The following is a 25,527-nucleotide window of genomic DNA, read 5'->3' on the forward strand; positions in this document are numbered from 1 at the left end:
TGATTGTTGTGTGCATGATATGCCTGTGAGTCCTTCATATGTTTTGTTAAGGATTTTGTCTTCTTTCCAGAGGTGCAACCCATGCATTTTTAGGATGTGTGTGGTGACTTGTGCAAGCTTGCAAAGTGAGGCACCCGGGAAATCTGTTTTCAGGGACTTAGTAGTTTTCACTAAGTCTGGGATTATTTAGTTCATGATGCCATATGTTCAGCTTGTTTCCTAGTGATACGTGCCTCTTTTGAGGATGATCAGTAAAGGAGTTTTGTTAATCATGTTATGCTCTATCCATCCATGTCTTTACTTGCAATTATGGAGCACCCTAGCTTGAGTCAATCGAGCTCTACTTTTGCTTCGTGATGAATCTGGGCAGATCGTCAACTTGTTTGCGATTTTGCCGATGCTATTGTAGTTGATCCGTGCATGCTATGCCATTGTTCTTGCCATGTATAGCTTGTATTTTGTGCCTTCTTAAAGGATGTATGATTTTCTTGCCATGAATTGCACCGTGGTGAGTGCATCGAGCTCGTAAACATGCCTTCGTGAGTTATGTTTCAGCATGTCTCAGTTTTCACTAAGTCTGAAAACTGATTGTCTTTTAGCTATGTTCGTGTGCTTATTAGTATATTTTGTGAACCCTTTTGGCCCCAGGTCACTTTGGGTATTTTGTTAAGCTTGTTGAGTAGATCCATGCCATGTTCTTACTTGTCTTAGTCAGGTCATGTATCATGTTGTTTTGCTGCTCCGAAGAGGGCTTCGTGATCTGAAATTTCAGACAAGTGTTTTGCAAGCTGTTATGCATTTGCGTTTTTGCCATGCTTGTTTGAACCTCATAATGAATTAATTGGCCGTGGCTCAGTGCTAGTCTTTTGTTAAGCATCTTGTGTGAATCCCTGCCATGTATTTTGTTGTCATGTTTGGTGGCTGTAGCATGTTCATCTCATTGCATTTAGATGCCTACTTGCTGTAAATCGCAGACCGGTGTCATTCTTAAAACGCTTGCCATTTCCAAACCGTAACTCCGATTCCGGCGTTCTTTATATCGTTTTCAAGCGATTTCATCTCATCTTTCCAGTGGCACACTGGGAATTCCAAGTTGAGGCCAGGTTCATGCTTTTTCCTGTCATATCTTGCATTTTGCATCCCGCATCGCATCCCGCATAGCATATTTTCATTTCATCATATTGCTTGGTCTTGCACGTGGTTGATTGTATCCTTGTTGCTTATTTGTCTTGTTTGGATAGAGCCGGGAGACGAGTTCGCTACCGAGGAGCCCGTTGAGTTTGCTTGTGAGGATCCAGTCAACTCTGACAACTGTGCAGGCAAGATGATCATACCCTCGAAATAACTACTATCTTTGCTATGCTAGTTTGCTCGCTCTTGCTATGCCAATGCTACGATGCCTATCTTTTGCTTGTCAGCCTCCCAATTGCCATGTCAAACCTCTAACCCACCATGTCCTAGCAAACCGTTGATTGGCTATGTTACCGCTTTGCTCAGCCCCTCTTATAGCGTTGCTAGTTGCAGGTGAAGATTGGAGCCGTTCCTTGTTGGAACATTTATTTACTTGTTGGGATATCATTATATTGCTATGTTATATTAATGCATCTATATACTTGGTAAAGGGTGGAAGGCTCGGCCTCTCGCCTAGTGTTTTGTTCCACTCTTGCCGCCCTAGTTTTCCGTCATATCGGTGTTATGTTCCCGGATTTTGCGTTCCTTACGCGGTTGGGTTATAATGGGAACCCCTTAATATTTCGCCTTGATTAAAGCTTTTCTAGCAATGCCCAACCTTGGTTTTACCATTTGCCACCTAGCCTTTTCTTTCCCTTGGGTTCTGCAGACTCAAGGGTCATCTTATTTTAACCCCCCCCCCCGGGCCAGTGCTCCTCTGAGTGTTGGTCCACCTGTCAGCTGCCGGTGGCCACCAGGGGCAACTCTGGGCTGGCCTACCCGTACCTAAGACAATCTGAGTGTGCCCTGAGAAAGAGATATGTGCAGCTCCTATCGGGATTTGTCGGCACATTCGGGCGGTGTTGTTGGTCTTGTTTTAACCTGTCGAAGTGTCTTGAGTTACCGAGATACCGAGTCTGATCGGAACGTCTTGGGAGGAGGTCTATTCCTTCGTTGACCGTGAGAGCTTGTCATGGGCTAAGTTGGGACTCCCCTGCAGGGATTGAACTTTCGAAAGCCGTGCCCGCGGTTATGGGCAGATGGGAATTTGTTAATGTCCGATTGTAGATAACTTAAACATAAACTTAATTAAAATGAATCAACCGTGTGTGTTACCGTGATGGCCCCTTTCCGGCGGAGTCCGGGAAGTGGACACGGTGTTGGAGTTATGCTTGCGCAGGTTGTTCTTCTAGATTCTCGCTCGCGCTTTGCCTCCTCTTCTCGCTCTCTTTTGCGTATAAGTTAGCCATCACATATGCTAGTCGCTTGCTGCAGCTCCACATATATATTTGCCTATCCTTCCTATAAGCTTAAATAGTCTTGATCGCGAGGGTGCGAGATTGCTGAGTCCCTGTGGCTCACAGATATTATAACTCCAGATGCAGGTCCAGGTGTTTCCGCTCCAGTTGACGAGTACGAGCTCAAGTGGGAGTTCGACGAGGACTCTCAGCGTTACTACGTGTCTTTTCCTGATGATCAGTAGTGGTGCCTAGTTGGGGTTCGATTCAGGGCCTTGTCGCATGTTGGGTTCTTTTCTAATTTTTTTGGCGCCGTAGTCAGACCATGAGTGTTTGAATGATGGATGTTATTTATGTACTCTGATGTGACGTGGCGAGTGTAAGCCAACTATGTTCTCCCCTTTATTATTCATATTACATGGGATGTTGTGAAGATTGCCTAACTTGCGACATATGCCTTCAATGCGATTATGTCTCTAAGTCGTGCCTCGACACGTGGGAGCTATAGTCGCATCGAGGGTGTTACAGATTATCTATTGAGTAGGTCTTTGTTACATCATCAGTAAATCCACTAAAGGCTGTTGCAAGTCCCATTTTTAAAAATAATAATAAATGAAGGTTTTACCTCATGTTGCCAAAGCAGGGATGGTTGAGGCCTTAGGTTGGTCGTAAGTGGTAGTATCATAGTTAGTATTATGCATGCCAACTACGCAATTTTGATGAATTGCCATAGACTTAAATGAAGATAGAGAGGATTGAGTATTATATCATGATACTGTATCATAACAAATGCTATGCTACTATGGGTCATGCATGACAACAAAATAAAGTACTACGTGATACTAATATATGATACTATGCATTAGAGAGACAATATCATACACTAGTATCATATGCATGATACTAGTATATGATACTCCTCATTACAACCAGGCTTAGCGATGCAACATGATCTACTCAATCTCTTCAAGTTGGGTGCCACAATCGTGCAAGCCAAGTAAGACTCTTTAGAGGGGGGGTTTCCCCACAATTGACTCTTTGGAATTTTTTTGAACTTATGGCACACTTTATTCAATCAAATCAAATAGCTGTTACATCACTAACAATTTCAGCTAGGATAATTTGTGGAGGATTACCCTCCCAAGAAATTACAGAATTAGAATCATAGGAACTCCTAGCGAGTTTGTGTGCCACCTTGTTTCCTTCCCTTGGATAGTGAGAGTAGAAGACCGAATCGATACTTTGAGCTAAATGAAAACACTCGTTCAGAGAGTAACAAAATAAGGACTCACGATATCAACTTCCCCCTTGCATGCCTGGATAATCTCAAGACAATCAGATTCGAAGATTACATTTGAGCATCCCCACTGGTCCGCTAACTCCATACCATTCTTCAACGCCAAAGCTCACGCTACAGCGGCATCAAGCACACGCGTAAAGAGAGTTGTCGACCCAGTAAGAGCCTTACCCAAGTGGTTTTGAAGAACCGTTATTGTGGCTCCGCTTCCATCTTCCATGAAGCATGCATCCACGGTCACTTTATAAAGATTTTGAGTAGGTTTAGACCATTTAACATCAGAAACACTGGTCGCACTCCTAGAGCCAGCATAATTGGCCGTTATCGCATGTATGGCCAGTGTTGTTTTGGAAGGAATGGCCAAACCTTCGCCCTTCACAGCTTCCCTTCTCTGCCATCAGATGTACCAAGCTCCAACCAGATAGACTCTTGGAAGCCAAGATGTTGCGGTGTGGTTGAATTACGCCTTTTATCTGTGAGGATATTCCCAAGCACGACACTACCAGATCCGTTAGAAACAAGGGCTTGGGCAATTGTTTCCTGAAGACCCTAAGCTTTTCACACTTCTTTAGCTCGAACACATGTAAACATGAGGTGTCGCAAGTCTTTAGCTCCCCCTTACAAACAGGACATTGTCCAGATACCGGCATATGACGATTCGCAAGGACTGACATACCCGGTATCATCGCATTTAAAACCTTTCAACCAAAGATCTTTATTTTAATGCATGTACGGAGAATATAGCCTTTTCTAAAAAAAGAATTGCCAATCCAATTATCATCTGTCATGGCAGAGAGACAACAGAAATAACAAAAAATTACAACCAGGTCCATATCAACAGACCCTGGTGAAGGCCTGTCGTCATCATTTCTCTCTCATCGGAGCAGGACAAACTTTATTGTAGTAAAGAATGAGGAATTCGGAGAGCGGACGTCCTGAACGCAGCGACATCTGCTCGCTGCAATCTGACCACGTTAATTGGCATTACGAGTGAAATACCATCGTAGGTCTGCAGGGCGACTGACTTGTCAGATGAAGCTAGTCCACAAAAAGGTTGACACGGTCTGAGATATTCCAATTATTTATTGTGGCGGGTGGTTGGTGGTTGGCCATGATTTGCCCCTTGCATGCCCGCGTGCTGTCCTTGGCTATGCCTCGTACGCGTTTTTCAGGATCGGCCTCGTACACTCACGCGTACATCGGTGTACTGCTAACGAAAGATCAGGGCTTCATGTTGAATTAATAGTTCTTACACGGTAGATCTCTAATTTTATTCAGTAGCGGTCGGACTCGGCTTGACGAGTAGCACGACGAGAGTGAACAGGCATAGCATTAGTGTGTTCTTGTGCCTGCGTATGTTCTACAGTGTTTTTTGTTGTTGCATAGAATATGTTCTACAGTGATGCCCACTCATGTAATGAAGAACGCGTTTGATCCTACCAAAGCCAAAAATCACATGGTCCGTGGTTCTGCACGTCCAAAACAAACAAGCAAAACAGTTGTTGTCAAACATAAAATGCAGTCGCATGGCCAATGGACATGTGCATGTTAAATGAGGAAGCAAGAAATTACGTTATGCACTGTCGCAATGGCACTCAACTATGGTATCTGTGTTCATACTGCCAGAAACGAAAAGGCCCATGCCAGGGGCAACGGTCAGCTCAATACTGACATTTGGAGCATGTACTTGCCTTTGTGTCATACCGCCAGCATGTTCACCTCTAATACTACATAAATACTCTGCAAAACGATGTCCTACACCCATATACTCTAACTAGCAGCCTACTCTGACCCGAATCACAAAGGCCCGCGCGCCGTGGATGGTGTGGGATCAGATGCCGCTCTGACCCGAATCACAAAGGCCCGCGCGCCGTGGATGGTGTGGGATCAGATGCCGCTGCGTGCAGTCATGCACTTCTCGAGGAAGTCATTGTAATAAGGCCACAAAGTCAGTAAACCCGAACAATGATCACCAATTTAGAGAAGCATATATCAAAGGGAAACGCTTGCGTTCGGCGCGCCGGCCGAACGCTTGGGCCGGTCAACTCTCTCGTTCGTGCACTACCTATTGGGCCCACGCACCGCCCACCGCTTATCACAGCCAGTCTTATCCATTATCTCGTATGCATCTTCTTCCACACACATATCTTTCTCTCTCGCGCCGCTCGCCGCAGCCCCCAATCATGTCCCCCGCCTTGTGCTACAACACCTTTGCTCCTCCTTGCCCTTCTTCCACGTACCCGCGGCCATTGGCTCAACGGCGGCCGTCGCCACGGTGAGTGGAGGAGAGTAAAAAAAAAACTGCAAGCCGTGATGCGTCGACGCCGCCGTTGCCTGGAGCAGAAGCACCGACCGGCCGTGCGTGCTGCCATGGCGGCGGCAACCCGTGCTGCAAACGGGACGTGGAAGCTGCAACCGGCCGGCGAAAAAGCCACGAGCGGCGCGCAGATGCTTCAACAGGGTGTGATGTGATAATGTTGGAACCAGCGTCGAGATTTGCTGGAACTAGCATCGAGATTTGCTGGAACCGGCTTCTTGATTTGCTGGAATCAATGTCGCGAGCGCATCATTTTGTTGCAACCAGCCACAGAGATTGCTGGAACCGGCGTCCAGAATTGTTGGAACGGGCTCCTTCGACGGCGACCATGGTGACCATGATGCTTTTTTTTCTTCTTTTTTTGTTGCAACCGGCATATGTTTTTCCTGCAATCGGTGATTTGTTTTGCTACAACCGTTTCATTTTTTTGCTACAACCGTTTCATTTTTTTGCTACATTCATTCACGGCCGAGCTGAGTCCTGCGATGGCGACAACTTTTCTTGCTACAACCATTGTAGTTTTTGCTACATCCGTCGAGGATTTTTGCTACATCCTTTTTTCATGGAGAAGCTGCCGGCTCGACGGCGGCGATGATGATTCTTTTGTTGCAACCGTTGTTGCTTTTTTGCTACATACAGTCATTTTTTTTGCTGAGATCGTGTGCTACATCTGGTGACAGGCTAATGCGTGCGCGGGCGGTGCTTCGATATCCGACGAGGGGATTATGACAAGGGTCGCCGGCGCTCGCTGCAGCCCCCCCCCCCCCCCCCCCCCCTCCCACTCTCTCTCTCTCTCTCTCCGACGCGCAGCTGCTGCTCATGATGCGGGAGAAGAAAGAATCGAGGAGGAAGAAGAAGGGGACGACGCGTGGGGGGAGGGGGCACTGAATCATGCGGCCTAGGATACAGGCATCGTGTGGCTGCCGTGCGACCGGCCCAAATTTGGGCCGGTGCGCCGGTGCCTATCAGTGTCCTATATCAAAAATATCAAATTTGTAGACACACAACCGAAGATGATACATCACCGACCAAACAAATCCAACAAGTGAAATTTTGTTGCCCATATATAGATTCTCTTATGTTCCATATCCAGTCACCACTCCCAATGCGGATCCAAGAAAATATGATCAGTACCAGCTCGATTTTCTCTCCGGTGGCACCACAGCATTGGACTCCCTTGTACAACCCGTTTCCCAAAATTTCAGAAAAAATCACACCTCTATTAGGCCAACTCTACCGCGTGACCCCATCCTGTCCGCACGCATCCGTTTGGGGTAAAACGGACGAATAGCGCGGCCCAGCGCACGGCCTCAAATGGACAAATGTCCGGATTTCGTCCGTTTTCGATCCATCCCCGGCCCAAACTTGCGCTCGTTTTGGGTTGAAACGGACACGCGCGGACGGCCTGGACGCACGCCCTTGTCCCCCTGTGGCCCGCTTGTCGGGGACACTAGCAGTCCCTCCGCTCCCAACGCTTTCACCCTCTCTCTCCCGCCCCGCCCCGCCGCCGGTGCCGCCGCTATTCTCCGGCCGCCTCCTCACCACACAGCCTCCGGCCGTCCCTACCAAACCACGTCTCGACATGGCCGCCACCACGCCCGCGCTTTGGCCGTAGTTTTGGCCGTCGATCGAGGTGTTTGGTCGTCACCGTCTTTGCCGGTCGCAGAGGGGAGACGACCGCCGGCGACGTACCACGGCGGCCTCGGCAGCTTCCGACGAGAGCTCCAGAGCGACCAGTAGCCGCCGGCAACCATCCCTGCTGCGTCGAGGTGATCATCGCGGCCTCTTCGCCACCACGGCCGCAAGGTGTTCGGCATTTTTCCCACAAAGGTATGGACAGTGGAGACAAGTTTTTCTTCCATCACTTCCTTTGTTCATCGGATGATTTGTCGTCGGATGATGAAGATCTCGTGGTGGCTGCACTGGCCGTTCACGACCACATTTAACGGCAGCTTCCTCGGTACAGGGGGTCAGTCCCTGGACGTGCTCCCAACCTGAACCGCAACAGGGAGAGAGGCCACGCCCTGCTCTATGTCGATTACTTTGCCAACACCCCGCTCTTCAAGCCGGATAAATTCCGTCGCCGTTTTCGAATGGCAAGGCATGTGTTCAATCATATCCGAGAGGGAGTGGTTGCTCGTGACCCATACTTCGAGTGCAAGACGGATGCCCTTGGCAAGCTTGGATTCTCCTCTTACCAGAAATGCACCGCGGCCATCCGCATGCTTGCATATGGAATTCCAGACGATCTGGTGGATGAGTATGTGCGTATGAGTGAGACAACATGTCTGGTGTCAATGTACAAGTTTTCACAGGCTGTGATCGAGGTGTTTGGCCAAGAGTACTTGAGGCAGCCAACTACCGCTGATATAGAGAGATTGTTGGCGACCAACGCAGTTAGAGGCTTTCCAGGCATGCTTGGCCGCATAGATTGTATGCATTGGGAGTGGAAAAAACTGTCCATTTGCTTGGCAAGGCCAGTACAAAGGGCATGTCAAGGCGTGCACTCTCATATTAGAAGCGGTGGCATCACAGGATCTTTGGATATGGCATTTTTTCTTCGGCATGGCAGGTTCTCACAATGATATCAACGTGCTGCAGCGTTCTCCAGTCTTCGCGAGGCTTGCAGAAGGCCACTCCCCACCTGTCAACTTTGAGATCAACGGCCACCAGTACAACAAGGGATACTATCTAGCAGATGGTGTATATCCTCAGTGGTCAACTTTTGTGAAGACAATCTCGAAACCCCAAGGTGAGAAGAGAAAGAGATTTGCCCAAATGCAAGAGAGTGTTAGAAAGGATGTGGAACGTGCTTTTGATGTGCTTCAATCCCGGTGGGGTATCGTTCGAAACCCTGCACTGTCATGGGATGAAAGGAAGCTTTGGGAGGTGATGACTGTTTGTGTGATATTGCACAACATGATCGTCGAGGACGAGCGTGATGAGAGTATCTTCGACCAAGGATTTGATTATCAAGGTGAAAATATTGAGCCTCTGCACCAAGACCCGGCCACATTTGAACAGTTTGCCCAATTCCACCGTGAGATGCGTGATTGGCACACTCATTTGAATCTTCAAAATGACTTGGTAGAGCATGTGTGGGATCACATTGGCAACCAATAGATGTATTGGTCCATTTTATATTCAGTGTAGACAATTTCGATTTGGTTGTAAAACTATTTTAATTTTCAGACAAACATTTGGGTTGTAAAAACTAGTTTTGATGAAAATATGGGTATTTTTGGCCGCGACGGACAAGATGGGGCAAAAAGAATGAAACCACGTGTTGGGCGCACGGCCACCGCATCCCAAAATACGCGCGGACACGACCCCAAATCCCTACCCAAACGGACAGAATCCAGACCAAACAGACGTCCGCTTGGGGTCGCGCACCCAAACGGACAGAATCCAGACAAAACGAATCGTCCGTTTGGCGTCGCGCGCGGTTGAGTTGGGAAGAAACGAACGAGGCAAATCGACCTGCCAGCCAAAACCAGACCTCGGTGTCAGCGAAACCGCACACGCAGCCACGCAGCCACGCACACCCATGGAGCATACACCCCCAAATTCATACCCCACGGTGCACAGTTACCATGAACAAACACTTTTAGATAAACTTACACCTCAGCATCACACAACCAGTTCTCAACTACATCAAACAACACAGTTTGCTTCCTCGCTCAAACAAATCCACAACCATCACTCTGACAGGTTATCTATATTTGCGATTGATGCAGTATAAAATGAATGTCCATCAGTTCTCAACAAGCTAAAATTCGTCGGCCCAAATGCAAACACGACTTTAGGCAATTGGGCCATAGCAAGTACAGAAGAGAAGATGGGTAGAGAAAAAAAAGCCTACAAAGAAAATGCCGGGTGCTTCCTTCTTCCAGGAGCAGGGAGACTTGAAAAACAAACACCGAGCTCTTCCTTTACTACTAGTTGCAGTTAGGGGACCGCGAGAAGGCCTGGAAGCTGAATCGAATTTACCAAGGGGCCATTGGCTCACCCGGAAGCCAATACTCTTAGAATCTGAAATCCGGCTCGACGTCCATTGCCCATCCAAACTTTGCAAGAATCGTCTTGCTGAAAATCTGTCAGCAAAAATATAAGAAATGAGATATTAGCATAGGAAAGCAGCAGAGTGGAGCACCAACTACGAAATGTTACAATTTGGTGTAGACACTTGTAGAACCTAGAAAAGAAACAAGTAGTAGCCCTTAAACTATGATACCTTCTCAATAGGGACTTCATGGGTTTTGCACCATGCTACCGTAATTCTAGGGTCAAGGTAGTTGATCTTTGATGTCCCTAATGCTACCGTCTTCAAATCCTCTTTCGTCTTCTTATCCATCTCCATTTTCTCTATCTTGGTTTCTATCTGAGAGATCTTCTTTTCAATCCTGCAAGTAGATTTGTTGAGACTGTTTGCTCCACTCTTTGTTCAAATGCACAAAAATATGGTATATCTGTGATTAAGATATTACGCTTCAGGTGCCAAAGTTCTCTTTGGCTTCCCATCTGCACCGTTGCCTAGAGGTTTTCCTCTCTTCACTTTGCCCAAATCTTTGTTCAGCTCATCCACCTGGGCCTGGAGAAAAGAAGCAAATGATAACGAAAGTGCTTACAGGACAGTAGTAATAATTTAAGTTCCGACCTAATCATATGCAACCACGACCAACCTTTAATTCATCAATCTTTTCATTCAGCTTAGTCATCTGGGTATCGTGTGACTTTGACACAGCACGCTGATGGTTACAAATTATAGCAACCTGGGTAAACAAAAGGCACCATTGAGAGTTGAAAAAGATGATAATACATGATTTTTCTTCTTAAGAGTAACAGACTCTACCTCTTTGTTTGCTCGTTGATAGACAGCAATCTTTTCAAGAAGGGTTCCATCTTCTGTTTCTTCGTGCAACTGCAATATCAGCACATGTACATTTTTATTTGGACCAATAAAATACATGACATAATCACATGAAACACGGTAATGCTACACGTTCTTTTGAGAATAAGAAGAAAAAATCAGGTAAATGCAGCAACTGAAGATACAATGGTGACTGTTACATTGACAGACAAAATATTTAGTGCAGCTATGATATTAAAGTTCAATAACAAAACATCACAAAAAATGCTCCTGATTGTCTTACTAGCAGCAAAGGACAAATAATCACTTCACTGAGCCCCGGGTCTGTGTGAGCCTAAACAACTCAACAAATAGTAGAGAACAGTCTCCTGGTAAGAAATGGTGAGTTTTGCTTTTAACTTACGATAGCATCCAAGGTAATCGAAGCATTATATGTACGGAACACTTTCGCAGTAAGGCCAGGCATCAAGTCCTTCAGGTGATGATTCAGTTTCGTTGTATCAAGCTGGTCAAAGACAGCATCTCCATCCTTTTTGCCTACAAAGACAAGAGGAACACATGTGAACAAAATTTTCCAGCGCAGCAAGAGGGACAGATGGAGGGAAAGCATGGGAGGTACCAGTACGGAATTCCTCAATCGCATTGTATACAGGTAATTCAACCTCTACAGTGTTGAAATATCTTATAGAATCTTTACCAAGGAAGTCAAACTGTAAGTCACCAAACATCAGATTAACATCAAAATTACTTTATCACAGTGAGTAACCATCATACAAAAATGATGAATATCAAGACCTGAAGCTTATTTGGAGGCACACAGGTAACATTATCAACCTTCAGCGTACAACAACCAACAGTATCAGCCTCATCATCATCCTGAAAAGGAAATCAAGTAGCATGAAATATATGTGAATGAAGCTCGAAGTTAAATACAAATGAAAAATAATGCTGAAAGAAAGAATTTTTTGGTAGAAGATTGGCTTATCATGTAAATACTTGGTGGCAACTAATCCTTTCTAGTCTTGCCGCAAAAAGCAAAAAAAGAAATTAATCCTTTATAGTTTGACGGGAAAAGAGTAATTTACTATACTGATGTTAATGATGCTGATGAGATATATTCCCTAAGTTCACAAATATAAGATGTTTTGGATATTTCAATATGGAGTAAATAAGTGAACAAACACACTAAAATGTGTCAATATACATCCATTCAGAAAAAAGTTAGAACATCTTATATTTGTGAACGGAGGGAGTGCCACATAAAAGCAAGCATAGTTGTGCATTAACAGAAAATATATTCTTTGTGCATGCTGTTTGAATGTGTTCTTTGGCAACAAGCATAGTTGTGCATACTGCATTGCCAACAGAAATAACATGCCAACCATCCCAAATAAAATTGAGTGTCAGTACATAACTGCAAGCAATTAGGTCCAGTAGGACAGTACCTTCTCATTACCAGCCCTAAGGGCTAGTTTATCTATGAGGTATGTTGCCACTGCAATTTGCTTCTTGGAGACATCTTTGCTATTGAAATCCTTTGTGTAATTTACACGAATGTTGTGTATGTGATCCTGCCATGGCCATGCAGAAAGATGGTTATCTGTACTTGTCGACTTAAAATTAACATGACACACAAACTGAACCTCCTTACCTTCAATTTTCGGGACTTCTCATATTTCTCCTTGTCACTCTGTCCCTTTAGTGAGCTGCTTGCTGCCAAGAAAACATACTTGAAATCTTTTTGGCTAATCGGGTCATTCCAAAAGGCCAACCATGTAACAGTATTGTCATGTTTGACTTCTTTCCAGCTGCATAACACATAAGCAATCAAGAGTTTATACATGCTACCAGCTCCTTCACAAATACATATAATTTACTAACAGCGGAAAAAATTATGGTACCTTTGTCCCTCTATTGGACACTCTGGGACTGGAGTGCCTTTTCCAATGTTTATTGTAATATCACTTGGACGAATACGTCTCTTCAGTTTTCCCATCTGAAACAATGTAATAAAAAGGCTTAAACTGAAGGCCCTCACTTAAAGAGGGTAAAATGTATGCGATTAAACATTTTCCTATGTGCACCTTAGGATGCTCTCCTCGTCCCCTGAACAAGCCTGGTGGTTCTACTCTGAAATTGCCAACCTGAATTGAACAAACAGTTTAGTCCAAAAGACACAAATGGTACGCATGTACAAGAAATCAGGAACAGGAAGAGCAGTGCAAGATAAGGAAATCATCATTATTTAATAATAACAGTAACATGCCATTCTTTGCATCCAATGTAAAGATCTTGATTGATTAACTGGTCAGACTATCAATTGCTGACTGAGAACGTGTATCTAGCACAAATGTATGATAACAAATTAACAAAGGAATTATATATGATTCAAGAAGGCAAGAAGTGAGTAAGAAAATCACAGTACAGAAACAGAACCTTCTCTCTAACACCATCAACAACAGCCCACATATACTTCTCCTCTTGTTTCAATTTCTCTTCCCGCAATGCTTTCTTCTCCTGTAAGCAAAAATCAAGATTAATCACTTCAGACAATGGTGCATTCTACAACCTACTAAGATTTAGACACAATATCTAGTCATAATCCACCAAGTTAGCAAGATTACAACAGTATGAACAACAATTTCTTTCCACGGAATAATTCCAACATGCAGAGCTTTGCTAACAAGTCAGTAAAATCTACCTCCGATGTCATCTGTTTCTTCTTCTCCTTCTCTCTGAGGTGCCATTCATAAATAGGGGTGAAGTCACAAAGCTCAAATTTCTTGATGATATGGTTTTTACCAAGAATTTTTTTCCAGTCACCAAAAAAGTTGTCGATAAATGTTTTCTTTGTTGCGTACTCCGTGTCTTTCATCACAGCAAACATGGTTGCAACCTGCAACACAAAGGATTGGCAAAGGAACAAATTATTCGGATTCAAAGCACCCTGGCCACTACTTCATTTCATTGCTATGAATCCAAAGTTGCAAAACAAAATAACAAATAGCAAATGCTTTAGAGATCACCTCCTCCTCTTCTGGAGTCAGCTCAACAGGTTGCCCATTGTAAAGCATTTTGACGCCATGGGGATTGTATGGAGGGGGGAAAATAACACCATTGTGCTCCAAAGTAGACCATTTCTTTCCACCGCCAGATCCTGGAGGCACCCTCAGTGATTTTGAGAACTGGGAACTTTTCATTGTTTTCTTTGTTTTTGTTTTGAATTTCTTATTATCCTTCTTAACGGATAAAGGACTCTTTACAATATTCTTTACAGGTGGCTTGCTTTTTGAAGACTCCCCCGGTGTCAGTTTTCTTTCGACGGGTACACTGTTACTGTCATCATCCGTGGATTCTCTTTTGACACTTCCTGAGGCAGAAGCATCAGAAGATTTGGTCTTCTTAAGAGCTGAACTTGTTTGATTATTGTTATAACCTGGCCTTTTAACTGAATTCCGGGGAGCACTCGAATTATTGGTTGGCCCCTTGTTGTTAGACGGGAGCTTGTCCTTGGAATTTGAGATACTCGCAGATGTACCTGCAGTACCTCTTGAAAATCGGGCAGACAGTGGCTTCTCATCCTCTGAATCAGAGGTACTACCTCTACTTTTTGGAGCAGCATTAGTGGGTAACCTGCTGGCAAGTGGTTTCTCATCCTCTGAATCATCATCAGATTGCACAATCTTAGGTGCAGGCTTCAATAAAACGGGCTTACTTGTGCTATTATTAGAAGCCCCTTTTGCTGGGTTGAACCTCTGAACAAGTGGCTTATGATCATCATCTGAATCATCATCAGGTTGCAGAGTCTTAGGTGGTGCAGTCTTCAACAAAACGGTCTTATTTGTGCTATTATTAGAAGCCACTTTTGCTGAGTTGATATTCATACCAAGTGGCTTACGATCATCTCCTGAACCATATGCATTCTCACCTCCTGTGACAACTTTCTTTAATTTCGTGTCAGGCTTTTTCCTCAAAGCAAGTGGCTTGTCATCATCTGAATCATCTGACTTGTCACCTTTGACCTGAGGTCTTTTCATTTTACTCTTATCCACTGTGTTACTCTTTTGACTCCGTTCTAGAGAACTGTTAGGCTGAACAGACCCTGAAGGCCGAGGGTTTGAGCTGGTCGACTGTGGCTTCGGTGGCAGCGGCGACCTGGAAGCGCCATTAATCCCATTCCTCTGCTGATTCGAGGCTGCAGCCTTAGGGCTCCTAACATAGGTGATATTTGCCGATGAGCCTTCCTGCTTCGAGGGGGGCGGCCTGCTGCTTGACGACCTCTTGAAGGATATCGGGGTATCGTCATCGTCATAGTCATTGTCATGGACTGAAGGATTGAAAACAGACATTGCTTCCTGGCAGTGGCAGGGTGCCCGATGGAATAGACCAATTCAGCCACACCTGCAAGCACAGTTCACCCATGTAAGAAGACTGCAGGTGATGAACAAGTGGAAGAATGAACTAAGCGCAAATCACGGCATCTGATAGCTAAAATGTGCTCCAATTTTGGTTTGCCATCATCCCCTGTCTGTCAAGGTCACCACAGATACTAGCGGCCTAGAGACAGCTGTTCAATATATATCCTACTAACATCATCAGGCACGACGCAACAAGACCAACCCGGGCCATCGCGTTGCCACGCACGCGCCCCGTCCCCAGATCGACAGCCCCGCGCTAAGAAACAGAAACCAGCCTCTCTCATATTAGCGCGAACACGTCGACGTCCCCCGATCCGCTGGGCGCGGCCCCGTCGGGTCTCGACCACGGCGCGCGGACCCCATGCCCAGCGCGCGCGAGAGACGGGGAAGGTGCAGGGAGGGAGGGAGCGAGACGCACCTTGTCGCGTGTCCGGCGCGTCGGCCGGCGGGCGCGGAGCGAGGAGACAGAGTAGCCGGGCGGATCTCGACGCGGTCCGCCCTCCGTCAAGGCGGCAGCGGCGGCGGTGGGGGGATGGGACGGAGTTTAGGGTTAGGGCTGGCGCGGCTTATCTATGTCCTCTCCCGCTGCTCGCTCGTATTTCTATCTCTCCCCCGCCTTCTCTCGTCTCTCGTCTTCTCTGGTCTCGGTTTTTTTCTCTCTCTCTCCCTCTCACGCCAGAGAGATGGGTGGGGAGCAGAGAGAGAGGGGGGGGGGCAGCGAGAGGATACACTAGTCCAGTGGGGCCCGCCAGTAGTGACACATACGGCGGGGAGAAGAGAGGAGCTTCAGGATTTAGCTGGGGGCCACCGGAGAGAGACAGGGGCCCGTGTGCAGACAGAGAGCTGGCGATGCGTGCGATGCAGGCTGGCTCACGCCTCGCTCGCTCTCCGTTGCGTGCACCGGAACTGTCCGGAAGCCCGAAGAAGGGCCCGGCCGGTGGGGTCGTTGCGTCAGCAGGTGCCTTCGCGTCTCCTTGTGTGGATAGGCGGCGGCGAGCGAGGTGGAAAGCGACCCATACATGAACCCGTCATCACGTTTCCGGGTATGGAAAGCGGAAAAGCTAGGATGAATGGTTGAATGTTTAATCCAGAAAACAAGAACCAGGGGAGAACCGAGCTCTCTCACAGCTCAGGCACTCTCGACCGTCGGATCAAAATACTTAATGCGATCTGGTTCGTGGGATTGAGTCGCTGGAGAGCATGGGTCGTCGGATCGATCCAGGTTCCTGTAGCAAAGAAACAAGAACCACGGGGAAAACCAAGTTCTCTCACAACTCAGGCACTCTCGACTGTCGTATCGAAATACTTGATGCGATCTGGATTGTTGGATTGAGTCGCTGGAGAGCCTGGTCGTCGGATCGATCCAGGTTCCTGTAGCAATGAATAGTTACTCGTTTTGCTCGCTATCGCTCACTCCGTGGCTTCCAACTGGGTCTCGCCGACTTGTGGGGTAGCATGCTGGGGGGCGCATGTCATTCTCTGTGACTGGGGCACGTCCCGTGCGGCCCGTCGGCACGGTCCAGCGATAAAAGATCTTATGCCACCGCCGAAATTCCCATCCCCCGTCGAGAGCATTTTAGTTATTTCACACCTAGTACTCATTCAATGTGTCCGCTACTTTCGTTTCTTGCCATGCACTCCCACTTAACAAGTCGACAAATGTTTTTTTTGGCTTCCGATCTACTCCATCCGTTCGTAAATATAAACACCATTAGAATTTTAAAACAGAATATATACAGAGCTGAATGAATGAACCTACACCTTAAATTGTGTTTATATACATCCGAATGTAGTCCGTATTGAATTCTCTAAAAGTCGTATATTTAGAAACGGATTGAGTATTCATCTTCAATCATGACAGTACAACGAACATAAAAAATAAAAATTACATCCAGATCCGTAGACCACCTAACGAGGATAGGTTGCAATGAAAAGTATCATTAAACCCATTAACACCGAAATAAGGGGCGAGCAGCCAGCGACACATGCTGCTTGACTACGTTGAAAAGGTAAATTTTAGATTTCTTAACTTTTTTAAAAGATGAAAGTGAGTTTTTTATTCTTTTCGAGAAAAAAAATTTAGATGGAAATAAGTTTTTTTAGGCTTTGTTGTTGTTGAGATGAGATGTGCTCTTAAGCTGGTTGACTTATGTGAGAAAGTTTTTTATTTTGAGATGAATGTGAGGTTTTTTTAAAAGATGAGGAAACACGCGCACCTTCCTCTCAAGCAGCCCGCAGATGACGGCCCCAGCCATTAGTAAATTAGTAGATTGGCATCATGCATATGATACTAGTATATGATATTACCTCCATAATGCATAGTATCATAGATTGATATTTTATAGAGCTTATTTATGGCCATGCATGCTCCCTCCATTGCGAAATATAAGTCTTTTTAGACAGTTCATATTGAAATCTCAAACAGGACTTATATTTAGGAATGGAGGGAGTATTAGTATACCATTTGATATGATATGGTATCATATCATGGTGTTTCTTGATGGTGTTATGGGTGTTATGGATAGGGGTTGCTTGCCACATCGACTCCCAATCATATGGGTTGGGCCGAGGACCACCGAGATGATCAGCCGGTGGGCCACGTTCGCAGGGCCCAGGAGCGTCAAGGTGATGATCTCTTGAAGACTTGACGTGTACTCCAAGACATAAAGGTCATCTTTGGCACGGTTACCCCTAGATGTAACCCCTATGTCACACCTAGGCGCCCATTGGTATCTATATAAGCCAAAGGATTAGAACTGTAGAGGACAACTCTCATACACACATGATCTCATGTTAAATCAACCTTTAACTTGTACTTCCTCCAGATCAATATGATCAAAGTAGGACGTATGGTATTATCTCTTCGAGAGAGCCCAAACCTGGGTAAATTTTGTGTCCCTGTTACCATCGTGCCAATGCTATCAGCTCGGGACCCCCTACCCGATATCTGCTGGATTTGACTCCATCATAGATACAAATCCCTTCCGAGTAGCTGAAGTTGTTCGATGACGTCTGAGGCCGACGATCAGGTCGGCAAAAGGCTCGATTTCCATACCCGATCTCCCTACCATGGCTTGACTGGACAGTCGGGGCAAATCGAGGGTTTAACACCTCCTCGAGACATTGAGCTCGACGATTTAGGATCCGCTGCTTTTTCATCACCCATGACACAAGATCAGACCGAGGAAAAGCATGCCACACTTATGTTGGATATATAGCATACAATTAATACAATTTCGAATTTATGATACCAATGACAAAGATAGATCTAACAAATTTACACATGCGATCATATAGATGAAATCTAACAAGGCATATGAAAAACTACATGGATAGAAATCCCTCAAATAGATTACATAAAATATGATCGATCACAAGATGATTTCTTACAATGGGGTTGATGATGACAAGGTCGCGGTGCAGACGGGCATTGTCGATGGAGAGTTGATGAAGTTTGTGGTTGACATAGTCGAGGAAGATGAAGTAGTCATGCGGATGCACCATCCAGAAACTTTATCGCATGGCTACCCGTGTAGGTCAATGATGTCGGGGAAAGTCCAGAGACTACTACTTTCTTCGCCCCGCTGCACGACATGGAGATGATCGACGAAGGTCGACAGTGGCGGCTCAAAACAGAACAGTTTAGGGTTGTGTGTATGTAATCTCTTTCTGAGAAGGACGTCTCCCTCTTATAGACTCGGATGGATAACCCCCACATGGCATGTTCTGCCTATACATAGGATCCACCCCTCGAATATCTCCATCATGAACAAACCTCTAAGTGCACGTAAACATGCGAGTTTATCTTCGGTTCGTGCATGAGACAGACGCGGGTGGATAAGAGTAAAGCGACGCGATGAAAAAATGCATTTCATTACGCCATGGGCGCGCTCGCCTCGCCAAAGCCCAAAGTCACAAGCCACGCTTAATTAAACACGAATAAATGTGAAATGCGAGCGAGCGTGCGTGGTGTACACTTAGCGTAGCTTTTTCTAGTCATCCTAATTACGTGAACCATGAAAGGCCCCTTTAAAAGGATCGATAAGAGGTGTCTAGAGGGGGGTGAATAGACTCTCGACAAAGAAAAGTAGCAGTTTTTAATTTCTTCAAGTTAAGGTGGAGTTTTAGCACAAGTTTAAACATTCACAATACATTCAAGTAAGCATGGCAAGAGTATATGAGCAGCGGAAAGTAAAGCATGCAATTTGCAAGAAAGTAAAGGGATGGGATTGGAGTGTGCAAACGCAATTGGAGACACGGAGATTTTTGGCGTGGTTCCGATAGGTGGTGCTATCGTACATCCACATTGATGGAGACTTCAACCCACGAAGGGTAACGGTTGCGCGAGTCCACGGAGGGCTCCACCCACGAAGGGTCCACGAAGAAGCAACCTTGTCTATCTCACCATGGCCATCGCCCATGAAGGACTTGCCTCACTAGGGGAGATCTTCACGAAGTAGGCGATCTCCTTGCCCGTACAAACTCCTTGGTTCAACTCCACAATCTTGTCGAAGGCTCCCAAGTGACACCTAACCAATCTAGGAGACAGCACTCTCCAAAAGGTAATAGATGGTGTGTTGATGATGAACTCATTGCTCTTGTGCTTCAAATGATAGCATCCCAAACATTCAACTCTCTCTCACTATTTTGGATTTGGTGGAAAGATGATTTGAGTGGAAAGCAACTTGTGGAAGGCTAGAGATCAAGATTCATATGGTTGGAATGGAATATCTTGGTCTCAACACATGAGTAGGTGGTTCTCTCTCAGAAAATGAATGCTGGAAGTGTAGGCACGTTTTGATGGCTCTCCTTACTAATGAAGGAAGGATGGAGGGGTATATATAGCCTCCACACAAAATCTAACCGTTACACACAATTTACCAAACTCGGTGGGACCGAATCAGAAAACTCGGTCAGACCAATTCAGTTCATAATGTGACCGTTAGGCATTTCGGTGGGATCGATACGATCAACTCGGTGGGACCGATGTGCTAGGGTTAGGGTAAAACCTCATCTCGGTTTGACCGATTACACAAACTCGGTGAGACCGATTTTGGTAATAAGCAAAACAGAGAGTTGGTCAGGCAAACTCGGTGGGACCGATTACTTATCTCGGTTGGACCGAAATAATTGCAACAGGCAACAGAGAGTTTGCAAGCCCATCTCGGTGAGATCGAGATCCCATCGGTGAGACCGAATTGATTAGGGTTTCTGGCAGTGGCTATGTCAAGTGAACTCGGTGGCGCCGGATGGATCAAATCGGTGGGGCCGAGTTTGACTTTTGGTTTGAGACATATGTGGACATGAGAAAGTGGTTGAGGGCTTTGGAGCATATCACTAAGCACTTTGAGCAAGCAAGCCATTAAGCAACACCTCATCCCCTTTTAATAGTATTGGCTTTCTTAAGGACTTAATGTGATCTTGGATCACTAAAATGAAAAATGTAGAGCCTTGAGCTTTTGAGCTTAAGCCAATCCTTTGTCCTTAGCATCTTGAAGGGATTCCACATCCTCTTGTCCACCCCACTCCATCTGTTGAACTTATTTGAAATATACTAGATAGAAACATTAGTCCAATAAGAGATATATTGATATTAATTACCAAAACCACCCAGGGAGCACTTGTGCTTTCACCCTTCTATGCAGGTCAAACTCTTGCTCCCTTAGCAACGTGGGACTAAACTCTCACATGGTTGTCCACCCCCTTGACTTCTCTCTAATTTTGAAGTTTATTAGGGCCCAATATGTGGAGAAGACCCATTAATTCCAACAATCCCCACCAAGAAGTCAAGGTATGCAATTTGTTCTCAACTGGCTTTTACATACCAGTTTTAAAGTATAGACCCATCTTGGGTTGAACTATACTTAATACTCCATATCCACTCATCTTATAGCTAGAAAATGGACAATGCCTTGAATTGTCACTCTTTTGTAGAAGAGAATCACTTGAAGGCATCACTGATATTAGGCCGCCTTGATCCACACTAAGGTAGGTTTGGAGCGTTACGGTCGTGTTCCCTAGTCCTTTAATGAGCTCGTTAGATATCACTCAAATCTCATGTATTGCGACCTCACAACTAAGCGCACATAGGTGTGTTCTTTCAAGAATACCCTGTAGGAGGTATCTTGCCGAAGTGTTTCGGCCTTAGAAAATATTAAGACAAAAGTCAACCTCCCATATAGTACTAAGAGTACTCATCTCAGCGGGAAATGGAATATACATATGTACTCTCTCTAGTTGCTCCAACAACTTGTTTTCCCCTTTTCCTAATTTACGGGATATTCGATCACATAGGCTGATCTTCTGTAGTTGTGCAACTCAGGTGGGTCTCAAGCTCATTTCCCTTGATGCTCCATCTATCACTGCACATGATAGTCCCTTTGTAAAGGGATCCACCAGGTTTTTGGTAGTGTTAGTATAATCAACCTCGATCACTCCTTTACGTCTCAAATTCCTGATGGATTTGATACGCCATTTCACGTGTCTTGGCGACTTCAGGTTATCATTCGAACTTTTAGCCTTGGTGATCACGATTTGGTTATCACAGTTCAGAATGATGGCCAGAATTGTTTTTTCAACCATTGGCAAATCACTCAATGCAAGAGTTCACGCAACCACTTTGCATGTATAGTGGTTGAGTCAAGTGCTAAAAGTTCAGTCTCCATAGTAGACCTTGTTAAGATAGTCTGCTTGCAAGACCTCCAAAATATTGCAACACCGCCAAAAGTATGTATATATATCCACTAGTGGCTTTGATCACATATGCATATGAGATCCAACTAGCATCACTATACCCCTCTAGTACATCTGGGTACCCTCTTTAGTGTAGTCCATACATTGTGGTTCCTCTCAAATACCTCATTACTCGTTCTAGTGCAGTCCAGTGATCATTCCCCATATTTGAATTAAACTGGCTCAATTTGCTAATAGAAAATGAAATGTCGGGTCTATTTGCACCAGCAAGGTACATGCGAGAACCAACAATTTGAGACTATTTTAGTTGCTCGACCCCTTGTCCTCTGTTCTTTTGAAGCTTTAGGCTTGGGTCATAAGGAGTTGGAGATGATTAGAGTCCTCAAAACCAAACCGACTCAAGATTTTCTCCACATAATGAGATTGACTCACATCTCATTCATTTGCATCTTTATGTTTAAAATGGCATCCACCTCTCCCAAATCTTTCATATCAAAGTTTTGAGACAAGAACGATATAACATCATTTATAACATCCATATCGGTCACAAAAATTAATATGTCATCAACATAAAAGCATAAGATTACACACTTACCCGCACCATATTTGTAGTACACACATTTGTCTCCTCCATTCACCACAAAGCCTGCCGAAGTGAGAGTTTTCACTACAAAAAAACACTTTCGTGATGATACGTGTTTGTCACAGTAGGTCACGTTTTCTGTCATGCATGTACATCCATGACGATTTTATGACAGAATGAAGATAGTCATACATGTGATGTCGTAGAAGTGTTCCATGACAATACCAAAATTATCATCACGGAAGTGTCCACTTCCATGACGATAAATTGTGCGTCATATAAGTGTTTTCGTCAAGGGTAACCGACACGTGGCATCCACCGCAACGGGTCGCCGTTAAGCTATCAGGTTCCGATTTGGATCCGATAACCCGTTAAAAGCCCTGACAAATGGGGATTTTCCACGTGTAAAATTCCCATTCGCCGGAGTATCCACATGTCAGCTCGGTGCTCGGATAGATCCAGTGAATGGACGGGACGCGCCTATGATACGTCGACACGTGGCTCGGCCCAACAGTGGCCCATTTAGGTCAAAAGGCCGGCCCGTTTGACTTGTTCAAAAGATAGTAGCTCGGCCCACGGAAAGCCTGTTAATGGCATGTTCGCATATAGCCCATTTACAACCCGCTAACTCACGACCCGTTATAGCTAAGCAAATTAGGCCCAATAGCTTCATATGGGCCTCCAATATGATTCCATCCCATTGTAGCTTCCGGGCCTGGCCCATGACGTCTTTCGGCACATATGAGGCCCTTTGTAACTCTTGGCCCATAAATGACCCATAGTGAAACTGGCCCAAAATGAACAACATATCGCTTTATACCCATTAATGGCCCATTATTCCATTGGGCTGTTTCGAGCCCGTGTTATCTTTCGGCCTTCTAAGGGCCCATTTATTATTGGGCTCATTTTCGACATTCATTACTTACGGTCCGTTAGTGCTTGTTCCGCTTGTGGGCCAAATTCAGCCCGTGGTTAAAGTCGGCCCGTCTATGGCCCGTTAATTCGTTGGGCCGTTTTCACAGCATCATCAAATATGGCCCATTAACGACCCGTTATGCCTGCCGATAGAATTAAGTCTGTTGTACACATCGGCCTATTAACGGCCCGTTATGGTCGGCCCATAAACAGACGATTCCCATTCTAACTCGTTTACGACCCATATTGCGGTCCATTAATGGCCCACGAATAATACGGCCCGTATTTGGCCCATGGTTATTGTGGCCTAGTTTTAAAAAATAACAGGTTATTGTGGCCACTAGGAAACCGAGAAAAAAGAACTGCAGAACTAGAAGCAAACAAGTGAATAAGACTAACAAAATAAATAAGCAAGCAACTAACGCTAGGATATGACGGCGATTACACAGATTACATCCACTGGGCATCAAAGTTCGCCACCAGTGCAAATACAGGGAACAAAAAGCAGCATATTACACACACATATTGTCAAAGTCGGCGACCGGTGCAAATAAACGCCGCAGGAAAACAAGTCCAGAACCAAAACCACTTCAGAAGAGTTCAAGAAACAATATCCTGGGTACTCAGCATGCTGGCAAGATGCTTAGCAAGCTTATTAACTTTCTTTTGTTTGGCGCTTGAATCCTCCAGCGCTTGTTGTTGCACTAGAAAGTATGAGTCTGAATTCTGCAAGGACTTCCTTAGTCCTTCGGCTTCGTGTCGCAGCACATATGATCGATGGCTTTCAACTTAAAGTTGAGACTGAACAGGACTGTAACATCCCAAATTTGCAATTTGGAATGTTATACACTAGATCATCATGCATATCATATTTTTTTCTTGCATTTTGGTTGATCCTAGAAATTTCACGCAACTCAAGGACCCTCGGAGAGAGTTGGAGATTTCGTCATTTTCATATTTGAGTTTTCTCAAATTTTGAAAAGAGGATCATTTGATTTATTTATTTTATCTTCAATTATTTTCCTATATCAAAAATGAGAGAGGGAGTAATATGACTTTCCCAAATTTAGGAAAAATGAAGATTTAATAAATAGATCAATTTTTGTTTGCCAGAGTTTTGTTTGCTTTTTATTTGGATAGGGAAAAATGCGCGTTTTAAAAATTACATTCTAGGTCCGGAGTAAAGTTCATTTTGTTCGGCTCATTTTTAGGAGTCGGGGAAAATTTACTTTAGAAATTTTGGAGCCCGTATAGATTTTCTTTTCTGTGTTTTTCTGCGCGCGAAACCGTTTAAAAAAAACTCCAGCAGGCCAGCCGGGCCAAAGGCCCAGCCAGCCGGCCACCGCCCCAGCCTCCCTGCACGCCGTGCGCCAGGCAAGGCAGGCGCCAGCCGCCGCCGCCTCTTGCTCTAGCCGAGTCCGGCTAGGGTTAGCCCCCTCCCCTTTCCTTTGTTTCGTTTTCCTTTTTCCTTTCTTTTTCTTGTCCCCTACCCCAAGTCTCCTCTCCCCTCCCCAATATAAATACCCCAACACCCCCCCTCTAAACCCATCAAATCAAACCCCAAGCCCCCAAGCCCCAAGCCGCGCCCCACACCGCGCCACCCCACACCCGCGCCGCCGCCCTTGTGCCCTAGCGCCGCCGCCGCACCTTGCCCACGCCGCCGCCGCCCTACGCCACGCCGCCGGAGCCTCTCGCCGGAGACCTCGCCGGAGGTTGCCCCGCGTCTCTTTTCCTCGGATCGTTTTCTTCTAATCGTTCCGATTCTTTTCTTCTCCTCTGATTCGTTTTCTAGATCGGTTTTTCGTTTCGGTTTTCTTCTCTGAAACCCTAGATCGGATTCGTTTTCTTTTCCGATTTAGTTGCCTTTGGACCGTTCGCCGGACCATTCGTCCTAACGAACATGATCACCGGATTCTTCTAGGTTAACGAACGTCCGTTCGTATAACCATTCTTCTTTTTCTTCTCGTCGGATTTATTCCGCGATCGTGATCTCAGATCCGATCTTCGTTCTAGTCTTTCTTCTCGC

General features: G+C 45.4%; 1 protein-coding gene across 1 annotated transcript; it reads right to left on the reverse strand.

Annotated features, from left to right (window-relative positions):
- Positions 1-9,616: 9,616 nt before the first annotated feature.
- On the reverse strand, positions 9,617-16,015 carry LOC125522429 (DNA topoisomerase 1 beta-like). Its single transcript, XM_048687493.1, has 16 exons — positions 15,729-16,015; positions 13,919-15,293; positions 13,594-13,788; positions 13,329-13,409; positions 12,977-13,036; positions 12,794-12,888; positions 12,544-12,700; positions 12,338-12,463; positions 11,688-11,768; positions 11,512-11,602; positions 11,296-11,429; positions 10,875-10,943; positions 10,705-10,794; positions 10,510-10,613; positions 10,257-10,425; positions 9,617-10,116 (listed from the first exon to the last, which is right to left on the reverse strand). Exons 2-16 carry the CDS (start codon positions 15,239-15,241, stop codon positions 10,048-10,050), a joined length of 2,844 nt encoding a protein of 947 aa, XP_048543450.1. The 5' UTR covers positions 15,242-15,293; positions 15,729-16,015; the 3' UTR covers positions 9,617-10,047.
- Positions 16,016-25,527: the final 9,512 nt, after the last annotated feature.

This window comes from Triticum urartu, chromosome 7, assembly GCF_003073215.2.
Source record: "Triticum urartu cultivar G1812 chromosome 7, Tu2.1, whole genome shotgun sequence".
Classification (NCBI taxonomy): Eukaryota; Viridiplantae; Streptophyta; class Magnoliopsida; order Poales; family Poaceae; genus Triticum; species Triticum urartu.

Excerpts from the sequence above, each read along its gene's own strand:
- LOC125522429 (XM_048687493.1), bottom strand. The coding sequence starts at position 15,241 with ATGTCTGTTTTCAATCCTTCAGTCCATGACAATGACTATGACGATGAC. Across the intron at positions 10,795-10,874 it reads ATCAACGAGCAAACAAAGAG|GTTGCTATAATTTGTAACCA; the intron begins GTAGAGTCTGTT and ends TTGTTTACCCAG. Across the intron at positions 10,426-10,509 it reads AGAACTTTGGCACCTGAAGC|GATTGAAAAGAAGATCTCTC; the intron begins GTAATATCTTAA and ends ATCTACTTGCAG.